This window comes from Aspergillus stella-maris, assembly GCF_047715825.1.
Source record: "Aspergillus stella-maris strain CBS 113639 unplaced genomic scaffold BDV14scaffold_32, whole genome shotgun sequence".
In the NCBI taxonomy this organism is placed as follows: Eukaryota; Fungi; Ascomycota; class Eurotiomycetes; order Eurotiales; family Aspergillaceae; genus Aspergillus; species Aspergillus stella-maris.
In genome coordinates, this window is record NW_027396826.1 from 66,296 (window position 1) to 77,112 (window position 10,817).

The 10,817-nt window shown below is 50.1% G+C and overlaps 4 protein-coding genes across 4 annotated transcripts; 1 reads left to right on the plus strand and 3 right to left on the minus strand.

The window, feature by feature from the left end:
* Positions 1-499: 499 nt before the first annotated feature.
* On the plus strand, positions 500-3,072 carry BDV14DRAFT_174640 (oleate delta-12 desaturase odeA). The gene has a single exon (XM_073768928.1). It carries the CDS (start codon positions 1,037-1,039, stop codon positions 2,456-2,458), a length of 1,422 nt encoding a protein of 473 aa, XP_073627447.1. The 5' UTR covers positions 500-1,036; the 3' UTR covers positions 2,459-3,072.
* Positions 3,073-5,237: 2,165 nt separating this feature from the next.
* BDV14DRAFT_174641 (putative RNA binding protein Ligatin/Tma64) lies at positions 5,238-7,606 on the minus strand. The gene is made up of 3 exons (XM_073768929.1): positions 7,442-7,606; positions 6,516-7,371; positions 5,238-6,470 (listed from the first exon to the last, which is right to left on the minus strand). The coding sequence occupies exons 1-3, from the start codon at positions 7,460-7,462 to the stop codon at positions 5,389-5,391; spliced, it is 1,959 nt and encodes a 652-aa protein (XP_073627448.1). The 5' UTR covers positions 7,463-7,606; the 3' UTR covers positions 5,238-5,388.
* Positions 7,607-7,939: 333 nt separating this feature from the next.
* BDV14DRAFT_200767 (uncharacterized protein) lies at positions 7,940-8,599 on the minus strand (the record flags this gene model as incomplete). Its single annotated transcript, XM_073773587.1, has 3 exons — positions 7,940-7,989; positions 8,044-8,057; positions 8,106-8,599. 3 exons carry the CDS (start codon positions 8,597-8,599, stop codon positions 7,940-7,942), a joined length of 558 nt encoding a protein of 185 aa, XP_073627449.1.
* A 42-nt stretch (positions 8,600-8,641) lies between these two features.
* On the minus strand, positions 8,642-10,596 carry BDV14DRAFT_209268 (glycosyl hydrolase). Its single transcript, XM_073775603.1, has 2 exons — positions 8,972-10,596; positions 8,642-8,919 (listed from the first exon to the last, which is right to left on the minus strand). Exons 1-2 carry the CDS (start codon positions 10,587-10,589, stop codon positions 8,813-8,815), a joined length of 1,725 nt encoding a protein of 574 aa, XP_073627450.1. The 5' UTR covers positions 10,590-10,596; the 3' UTR covers positions 8,642-8,812.
* Positions 10,597-10,817: the final 221 nt, after the last annotated feature.

Sequence of the window (10,817 nt, forward strand, 5' to 3'; positions counted from 1 at the left end):
GGAGATCGGGCTAGGGATTAGTTTCTCTTTGGTAGGTATTGAAGTGAGAAGACTGAAGAGGGATTGGTAATGGGATTGGATAGATGTTTACTGGGTAGGCTTGATAGAATGTTACATGTCATAGAGGCACTATCTACAAGAGCTCGAGGCCAGTGATGTTGGCACGGGCAGACGGAGGAACTCTCGTTCGCGAGGAAATGATGTGAGTGGGCGACTGCAAGTAGAAGGACCCTGCCGCGAGTTTATCTGTCAGCACTTTACATTCAGTCTTCTTACATGTACATAGTATGGCTATACAAGCATTGGTCAGTGTATATATTCTTTATACAAATTGACAGTCTGAAATGAAATAAAGAACACCGAGTAGTCCATGTAGTCCTAGTACTCCTGATTGAGAAATTTCGCCACCGTAAGGCCGAACAAGGAACAGCGCCCTCCAGCCAATCGCCGGGCCCGGAGTGGCAAACATTACCCGCAAATACAGACACTGGTATGGCAAGATCAAAAATACCACAAGTCTGGACTGCAGTTTTTGTCTCCTTCAGCAGATCGTCCTCCTTCTGGCCGCTTTGTTGACTGCTCTGCTCTTTGCTGTGGATGCGGTGGGTTTTGCAATTCTCTTGCTCGCCTCTGCTGATTGTCCATTGTCGATTTTTTCCTTGCCTCTTATTCGCCCGTCGCTCTCGCAGCTTCCCCTCCCCGACTCTTTTCGTCCCCTTAAAGTTGCCCGTCTGTGTACACCTCCGTCCCTTGGGCTTCCTTTTTCTTTCCTCCCTCACTCCTCACACTCTCCCCCTCATTCTCTAGTCAAGGGCTCTCTGGACGATCCTGAAGATCAAGTCACCCTCCATCTCAGGTCTCCTGCTCATTCTTTGAGGTCCATTGGTGAGTGATTTCTGCAAGCTCAGCTCTCGCTCTTCGTGTGATTACCGGAGCTCTGGGTCTTCCGCTGCGCAACTGCACGATTTGCTTTTTCAGTTCCAGCTCCTAACAGGTTTCAGACAATTGTCAGCTCACCCCATCTTCACCTCCCATCATGTCGTCCACTGCCGTCCCCAAGCGCGTTGCGCTTCATCGCAACCCTACTACGGACTCTTCAGTCCCCAGCTCCGTTTCGGTTTCTCCTCTGGACTCTCCTCGCCACTCTCCCTCTTCGACCTCGCTCTCGTCAATGGCTTCGGAAACCGCTGAGAAGGTGGACAATGGCAAGATGCTGGACACTTATGGCAACGAGTTCAAGATCCCCGACTACACCATCAAGGACATTCGCGATGCCATCCCCGCCCACTGCTTCAAACGCTCCGCTGTCCGCAGCTTGTCGTATGTTTTCCGGGACGTTGCTGTTCTTGCCTCCGTCTTTTACGTCTGGCACAACTATGTGACTCCGGAGTACATCCCCTCGTACCCGGCTCGTTTCGCCCTGTGGGGTCTGTACACCATTATCCAGGGTCTCTTTGGTACCGGCGTCTGGGTTTTGGCCCACGAGTGTGGTCACCAGGCTTTCTCTCCCTCCAAGGTTCTCAACGACACTGTTGGCTGGATCTGCCACTCTGCTCTGCTTGTGCCTTACTTCTCCTGGAAGATTTCCCATGGCAAGCACCACAAGGCCACCGGTAACCTTGCCCGCGACATGGTCTTCGTTCCCAAGACGCGTGAGGTCTACGCTTCCCGCGTCAAAAAGACCATTTATGAGCTCGATGAGCTCATGGAGGAGACTCCCCTGGCCACTGCCACCCACATGATCCTCCAGCAGCTGTTCGGCTGGCCCATGTACCTCCTCACCAACGTTACCGGCCACAACAACCACGAGCGCCAGCCCGAGGGCCGCGGCAAGGGCAAGGCCAACGGCTACTTTGGCGGTGTCAACCACTTCAACCCGTCCAGCCCTCTGTACGAGGCCAAGGATGCCAAGCTCATCCTCCTCAGTGATATTGGTCTTGCCATAACCGGAACCGCCCTCTACCTGATCGGCTCCAAGTACGGCTGGATGAACCTTGCCGTCTGGTACGGTATCCCCTACCTCTGGGTCAACCACTGGCTCGTTGCCATCACCTTCCTCCAGCACACCGACCCTACCCTCCCCCACTACCAGCCCGAGTCGTGGAACTTTGCCCGTGGTGCCGCTGCCACTATCGACCGTGAGTTTGGTTTCGTCGGTCGTCACATCCTTCACGGAATCATCGAGACTCACGTTCTCCACCACTACGTGAGCACCATCCCCTTCTACAACGCCGACGAGGCCAGCGAGGCCATCAAGAAGGTCATGGGCTCCCATTACCGCACCGACGCCCACACTGGTCCACTTGGTTTCTTCAAGGCCATGTGGAACAGCGCTCGCGTCTGCCAGTGGATCGAGCCCTCTGAAGGCACCAAGGGCGAGAACGCCGGTGTTTACTTCTACCGCAACCACAACGGTGTCGGCGTTCCCCCCGTCAAGCTTAGCAAGAAGGCCAACTAAACAGCCACGCTTGTCGACGATCGCTTCAGTACATAGAATGACTGTTCTTTCCATGTTTTCGGGCCATAATCATATCGCTTCGGCCCGATTGCGATTTATGAATCGATTTATATCGCGTGGTGTATCTCGCCGGAACGAAATGACCACGTACGGTATGGGTATGCTGATCGCGTTCGTGTGCGGGTTCATGTTACTGGAGCAAGCTGCGAGTGTATCAGTCAGTCAGAGTTGGTTGTCGGTTGTTTGGCGTATTGGGGTTGTGTGTAAAATGTTTACCTACTGTCGTTTCGGTTTGGGGGCTTAGACAATGAAGATATTCTTTTGGTTGCAATTTGATCAAGACTGCGTAGGCTTTCTATATGTGTCACTTGAATAGTTTTAGAGAACAAAGGATAAGAATGACCTCAAGATGTAAAATGCGGGGTTGAGGCTCAGCCTTGTTTTAGGGCAGGCAGCCTGGGGCATCCGGCGTTCCGAGAGCTCCCAATAGCTCAAGTCTACCTACATTGCCTGATCAATGGAACAGGATCGGGTTACACAAAACATGTCTCGCCCTCACTCCTCAGTATTGATGCCTTTTGGGGTACCCTAGTCAAGCCAACCTATAACTACCTACATTAGCATATCTCGCTACCCAGTTCCCCAGCTACCTAGCTACTATGCACACGCCCATCAAGCACCTCCACAAGACGTCTAGGCAGTGGACAGCAATCGCTCTTTCCTTATATGCAGAGAACGACGGGACAGAGTCGTTCCTTCCCTGATCGGACTGGTGACTTCCTTGTCTGGGAGTAGTTCAGTCCACTTTAGGTCGCTCCTTCCGTATCGGAGTCGCGTTTCAAGATAGGTAGGTACCGAGGAAGGTCCGGGTGCGTTGGGTGCAGGTGGTGTCGATTTATCGCGGGACGTCTAAAGTTCCTTCCCTTGTCCGTGGATTGGAGCCCGGCTACCTATAGTTGCGCGGTGTCATGGTGAGGGTTAAGCTGAGAGCTGAGAGCTAGGAGCTTCAGACTATAGGAATGGGATCGAGATGCGGAATTAGTATGTTAGATGGACTGGATGCGTATATAAGGAAATGGTGGGATTCCAGTTGATTTGATCCGGAGAGAGAATTTATGGTAGGTACGCTTCATGCCCGCTCTTCTCTGCCCATCTAGCATGATAGATTCTCCAGGGACAAAATAGTTAACGGACCCGCGATGGAGTTAGAGAAAGAAGATTGTTGAAGGGTACTTACTTAGACTGATACTTACTTAGACTGATAATTCGCATGAACCACCAGGGCATGGGAGACAACACCATACCCCCGGATGATGCAGTGGAATAGAGAATCTAACCAGTATGACGGGACAAGGTGTATGTGCAAGAACCGCATTTTCGGGATACAGCCTTACTAGCCTAGTGTAAATGATACCTGGGATATTCCTAACCTTAACCTTTTAGATTCTTTGTAAGAAAGGGTTAGAGATATAAGTGCTTTTTTTTTGCTATACTTATGTCCCTGTAAGGCAATACCTTAGTTATATTACTTGGGCACGATGAGCTAGTTGCGAGTATATAACACATCGCAGATCCTGGGTTCCTAGTCTCCCTACTATAGCCAAATCCAATTATAGTTAGGTAGGTTTTATATTCAGGATATCCGTGAAGTTGGCTCTCACCAGATGATCGAATCTGAGCTCCTCACGCAATGAACTTGGTTGGAATTTAGGCCGCTGGAGTTGCTTTGTGGGATGGAAATACTTCTGTCAATATTAATCAAGTATACATGCTTCTAGCCATGGTTTGTGTTTTTTTTTTTGGCTAGTATATTGATCATGGTTGGCTTTTGTTGAGGGTGCCTAGGTAGGTGGTTGGGTTGTTGTATATGGTATGGATACCGATAGTCCAGGTTCTCATACTCAACCATGGCCGACGACCACGTGCTTTAGCCATGGGTATTCTTACAGTGAATCAGACCTCAGTAATTAGCCTTTAGGTTGGACCATCGTCTGTCCTGACTGGTAAGTAATCAAGACCTTTGGAAAGATACTCTTTGGTTCAAAGGAAGTCTGGTTTGGTCCTTCAACACGTGTATCATTTGAACTGTCCATGGTAGCTTCCACCTAGTACCCATCTTTCTCTAACCATGATTGAAAATGTTTCGTCCATGGTCTGTCTAGATGATAGTTTGTTTTATCCGGCCATGGTCATTGTTTAGGTATCTAAACCAGGTCCAGCCTTATTGCCAACTGCCATGTTCCAATTTCAATCTACTCGTGCGCCTGATAGGCATTGAGCCTGGCTCAAGTGTGTGTGTGTGTGTGTGTGTGTGTGTGTGTGTGTGTGTGTGTGTGTGTGCATAGCCTCCGGACCATGGTCGAGAACGTTGGTTTAGCTGAGTGAAACGTCCCGATGCTAGTGGACATTTGGGTTTCATGTCTTTTCGTCCATGGTCTGATCTTGGTATGGTCATGTCTAGGTAGGTACTTTTACTTGCTTACCTGATTCTGGGAGTCGACCATGGTCGAGATCTTGAATATCTGAGTGATATTTGTGCCAAGGAGAAGTCAACTCGAGTATACCTATAACCTTTCGTCCATGGTTGAATCCAAATCAAGTAATAGTTTTTTGATTACTGGAATTCTTCATTACCATTATTAGAGCGGCTTACTGCCTGCAGCACAATATACGTTGTTTGGCCATGGTCCTTTCTATTCGGCACCTTGGTAGGCATGCTTCTCTGGCCATGGACGGACCAAAGTCCAATGATACTAAAAATAATGGATACTTATAAATAGCCCAACTCAGTGTCATCTCTCAGGGGAATTCAAGTATCAAGTGACCATTTAACTATGCAGAACCCGACCCTGGTCGGACCGCAGGGTATTAAATATTCATTCAACAACCACAACTATACTATCTAGTATATCCAAAGAGAAAAAATCCACCTATTTCTTCTTCTTCGTCTTATCGACAACATCAACCCACTGGCTCTTTACGCCTCTTCTAACGAGTGCCTGATCAATGACCTTCCTCTGGTCACCCTGAACAAGGACCTCCATCACACCCCTTGGCATTCCCGACGCCTGACTAACGCTCGTGCTACTAGCGCACTTCTTCTGCAACTCCTCTGCGAGAAGGTTCGGGATGATACCGAAGATCTCGAGGTTCGTTACTTTGGTCACGGTCTTGGACCCTGTTCGCCGCTCCAGGGTTACAATAGCCTTGGGGGCAGCACCGGCTTTCGGTTTCACGTCTGAGAGCGTTTGACCTTGGCGCAGGATGGCGTAGTGTGGAGCCGTGAGCGTGTTGTCTTCGATGAGTTTCTTGAGGAGGTAATCCCGGGTTGTTTTACCGCGGGATAGAGTTGCTTTGTCGTTGGGGAAGATGGTGTTTGCGAGGAAAGGATTGAGGGAAAGGATTCGTTTGTTCTGTGGGTCGACTATTGATGGGTTCTGGGACTGGATGTATTCATCTAGTTGTTTCGAGACGTCGCTGTATTTGTAGTAGTTGCTTGGGTGGGTTGCGGAGAGAGGTGGGAAGATGGTGGGTGTTAGCTTTGCGGTTGGTCGGTAGAGGGTCTGAACATTGAGTGTTTGGCCGACGGTGGGGTCGCTGCCATCTGTTACATCAGATGCAGGTTTCTTGCCTGCTGCGTTTGATGACTTTCCAGCGCTCTCAAGGGCGTTCTTATTTGGAAGACGGTAAGGAATGAAGTTGATCACTCGGAGGTCGTCAAAATCCACATCTAGAATGACCGTTTCTTGTCCGTTGCGGTCTTTTGACTTGACCAGGACCTGCTTGTCGAGATATTTGATAAATTTTTTCACGTTCTTCCAACTTGTCTTCTTTATTTGGTAGAACTGAGCTTGTTGTGCGGTGTATATGGGGAGGTAGGGGGTAATCATGTTTGCGATCAGAGCGGATGGCGATATAGGGAGGGATAGCCCGTGGTTTGGTGCCGATGGGTTATCTTGCTTGAGTTTGTACAAAGAGTAGAGGAAAGACTTCTCGAAAGCGTCATCGACCTCTGTTTCAGTTAGCATAGAATCGCAAGCTTGTCAGACAGCCATACCTTTCGTCGTAGGCTCCTTCTCTACAACAGCCGGCTCCTCCACCTGCCCACCAGCGGCGGCGTCGGCAGCAGCCTCTGCCTCCGCTTCTTGAGCCTCCTTGTTCTCCAGCTCCAGCTCCTCAACGGCTTCCACAAGTTCTCCAGCGTCGGCCTCCACAATCTCCTCATCCCATCCCTCGAGATAGTCCGGAGCAGGCACACCAGGCCTCGAAGACGGACTCCAAGCCCACAGCTCATCCCCTTCCCACTGCAATCCCCTAACAGCATGCCCCTTTGTACCCTGTACCTCCCCAAGCGCAGAAACATCAATTTCGCAAACACCAACGAACAACGGCACTGTTTCCCGATCCAGACCGGCAACCGCAACAACCGCGCCCTTGACCGCGCGCTGATCGAATGGCGGCTCGTTCGCCAGACCCGGCGTCATGAGATCTGCACCAGAACGCAATTTTCCCATGACAAACTCAGGAGTGTGAAGTAGAGGAACAATGTTCGGGTTGTGCCAAAGTGTGTAGACGGTCGGGTAGAGCCGCTTTTCGGCACCAGGACCCTGGTCGATCTTGAACCATAGAACCCGCTCGTCGCCATCGCCGTGGTTTCCTACGTACACGGTTCCTTGAACTTCGCATAGGTCAGGGCCCACGGTTGTTGCGAAGCGTGCGGAAAGGCAATTTTCGGGGAGGAGGGAGTTTCGGATAGATGTGAGAGTTGGTTGCGCGGGGCTCGCGGGAGTGTTGGCAGCATCGTCGCTCGATCCGGGTTGCGGCCCTGAGGGAATCTCGATCTTGTAATCCGCAATAATTTGGTCGGCGATCTTACGGCGGTCAGAGGACCGTAAGGGCGAGAGGTTCTTGATCTGTTTGTTGAAGCGAAATGAGAGGCTGTTCGTTGTAGGCAAGGAGGGGTTAATGCGGGGTAACACTCACGGTGGGCTTCTTCTTGAACATGGTGCCGGGGAGATAATCTGAATGATTCAGATTCCAGGCTAGAATATAGGCTTGTGTATGTAAGTTGAAGACCACAAGCACCGGTTGAAGGGGAGGAGAGCCGGGTGATGGAAGGAAAAAGCAATTGGGAGCGCAACTGGATTTTCAACCCCGCAACAACAATCGCCCGCGGTCCCCGCTGAAGCTTACTTATACTTGCCCATGACTCAAGCAGCTTTGCTTACGATGATTCACAATCCTTGGCGTTTTGACTTGTTCTTAATCATAATGATGCCTTTTTGCATCTGGCCCAGTCAGACTGACATTTTCAACTGCAGATTTGAAGAGATTGACGGCGGCAAAATCATGCTACGAAGCTTTTCGGGGTCTAGATCATGGAAGAGATCTGAAAAGAAGAGGCTGAACAATTCTCAGCAGGAAGGTACCCGCTGAGGAACGTAACATCATAGACAGTCGCTATCATCCGTAAAAGTTCCTCTAGAAGATCACTATTGCTAGAGAGCCGACCTCTAGAGCCCCCGAGAGCCCTATCCAAATATCAGCATTTTTGAGCCCAGGTAACAAGTCGATGCAGCACTTACCCCACCCAGTCTTGCTATTCGTCCCAGCGCCTTGCAATCCTCAATTCAGGCGGAATTGCTACCAGTCTTCGTCATAATTCTCATAATCCGCATCATCGCCGTAATCTGGCGCATCGTCGTAGCTTTGATCGGGACCATGGCCTTCCTCATCATCAGAGAACGTCGGATAACCCTCGAACTCCGGCACGTCCAAACCCCACTCAAAGTAACTGCAGTTGCCTTCAATCACACACCCATTATCCTCGTCACCCTCTTCATCTTCATCATCCGAACATTCACCGTCCGGAATGCGCACTCCACCGGGAGACTCTGGACCAGTGTCGAAATCGTCCGTAGTATCGGGCTTGTCATTCTCGGGAGTTGTGTTGTTTGCGTAGGCTTTGTCGTACTCGTCAAAGCGACGGAGGATTTCCTTTGCCTCTTGGACATCGTCGTCATTGTGTATCGTCATACCATAGCTGTTCATGAAGCTTGGGACGTTATCGTAGCCGCCTTCCCGGAGGATCTGGCGCTGGCTCTTGTCTTCAGAAGGATCAGTGCTGTTGTTGGTGGACATGATAGAGGCTTGTAGGTTCAATGATTCTTCTCGATTGAATAACACAGATAAAGTTTGTAACCAGAGGTCAACTGAGATTTAAAAGCTAATCTAGGAGGAAATAAGATGGAACCAAAGGGGGATGTTATGAGAATGAAAAGAAATGTCGATAGGAGAGAGCAGGTGACTTTCAGTTTGTTCACGTTTTCTGTTCCTTCCACTTTCACAACCACTCTACTCTCCAATATTCTGACCATGTCCCTCATACCTCCATCTACTTATATACGACGGGGTTGACCCATCTCCCCCATTGCTTGTGGCATACGCGCCTAGAAGCACTCCTACAACGCGTCAATGTCAATCATTTTGACCATGGTCCAAGCAACAACTTACCAGTGAATCTTCCAGTTCCTCCGCTTACCATCACCGCCTCTGCCTCTCGACTGAACCCAAAGCCCTCGAAGTCAGGCAGGCTTGCAGACATAACATAGTGGGTATCGCTGACGGCTTGAATCTGCAACCGGGCTTTGATCTCTTTTGAGCGCGACGGCAACGCTTGAACCACGGTTTCTGGAACCGTGACATCTTGTGTCGTAGGTTGGTTCAGATCATCGAACAACGTTGTCCGGAAGCGCAGGTGAGGGACCAGATTCCCTGAAGACGGAAGAAGAACAATTCCCAGGTCGATATGCTGAGTTTGTGTTAGGAATATAGTCACGCCAGTCTCCTCCCCTTCCTCTGTTGGCGCAAACAATACATCCACACTATACGTGAAGTACGTATGACTTTGGATACGCGTTATCAACGTGATGGCCGTTTCCTCGCTGGTTTCACCTGTGATGCCTCGACCCGTTATGTTTTGACGGGACGGTAGCAGCCGCAAAGACCATGGTCGCTCGGGCGGTGATACGGAGAACACCTCTTCTTTTGGAAATCTCCAGAAGAGGAAGTGCCGAGGAATAGAAGTCTTAGGAGCAAAATCAATTTGATCTGAAGCGTCAACAAAAGCTCCATCGCCTGGGATGTCTCTTGATGGCTGTGGCAGCTTCCAGCCGGTCATTTCTCCTCGGACTGGCTCCAATATAGGCCACTCATCTTTCTCCCATGTGACAGGAAACAAGACAGTTTCCCGGCCCATGGGATAGACTCTCCAATCTGAGCCCGAGCGCGTTGCCAAAGCCACTCCCCACCAGTTACCGACACCGTCTTGAAACAGATCAGCATGTCCGACAGTCTGAAAGTACTCGGTCGTGTTGGTGTTTGTCAGAATGGGGTTCCCACTATAGCCTTCGTATGGGCCGGTCACATTCTTCGACCGAGCAATGACTTGCTGATGCCCAAGCTCGGTCCCACCCTCGCCGATGCAAAGATAGTACCATCCGTCCTTCTTGTAGATGTGAGGCCCTTCAGGTATAGGAGCGCCGGTACCATTCCAGATCTTGTACGACGGCCCAGTGACGCCAGTTTCAAGGTCAAGCGTCATCTGTGAGACGCCCGCATACGATATATAGGCTGTGCCATCATCGTCCCAAAAGATGTCAGGATCAATGTCCCCAATGTCGAACCGCAACGGCTCGCTCCACGCTTCATGCGAATAAATATCTTCCGTCATGAAAAGCAGTCCCTTGGGTGTAAAATCAGGATACATCGAAACATATGAAGTCAACAGATAGAACTTTCCCTCTCGATACCTCAACGTCGATGCCCAGAGACCATCTTGCTGCGTTTGAGAAGTACTGTTCGCTATCTTGGGTACTTGATCTAAGCGAGTAACGACATGGCTGGCAAGCTTCCAGTTGATTAGATCTTTACTGGCGTATATGGGAATGCCCGGGATTGTTAGAAACGACGAAGTCGTGCAGAAAAAAGTGTTGTCTTCTTCCGCAACAAAGGTGCAGCTTGGATCTGAATGCCATCCGGGAAGTATAGGGTTTGTATAAGTTGAGTTTTGAACTGCCGTGGCTGACATGACTGATGTCAATAGAAAACAAACGACTTGCCAAAATTTCATGATCGACTCGAGAAAACCGCTTTAGCCCAATCCCACATATAACGGCCACGGTCGATATCAGCGAGCTCCATACCTATATATGCGGTCGAGCATGGTACTAAGCCCGACTTGTTAGCACAAATCTTCCGGCGTACCTAGACAGTCACTATTGGTGGGCTATTTTGCGTATCCTGGATATTAAACCAATTTACCCGGGCGATCCGGTGCCTAGGTACTCCAGTTGTGGGG

Excerpts from the sequence above, each read along its gene's own strand:
- BDV14DRAFT_209268 (XM_073775603.1), bottom strand. The coding sequence starts at position 10,589 with ATGAAATTTTGGCAAGTCGTTTGTTTTCTATTGACATCAGTCATGTCA. Across the intron at positions 8,920-8,971 it reads AGGAACTGGAAGATTCACTG|GAGTGCTTCTAGGCGCGTAT; the intron begins GTAAGTTGTTGC and ends GACGCGTTGTAG.
- BDV14DRAFT_174641 (XM_073768929.1), bottom strand. The coding sequence starts at position 7,462 with ATGTTCAAGAAGAAGCCCACC. Across the intron at positions 7,372-7,441 it reads TGTTCAAGAAGAAGCCCACC|ATCAAGAACCTCTCGCCCTT; the intron begins GTGAGTGTTACC and ends TTCAACAAACAG. Across the intron at positions 6,471-6,515 it reads GAAGGAGCCTACGACGAAAG|AGGTCGATGACGCTTTCGAG; the intron begins GTATGGCTGTCT and ends TAACTGAAACAG.
- BDV14DRAFT_174640 (XM_073768928.1), top strand. The coding sequence starts at position 1,037 with ATGTCGTCCACTGCCGTCCCCAAGCGCGTTGCGCTTCATCGCAACCCT.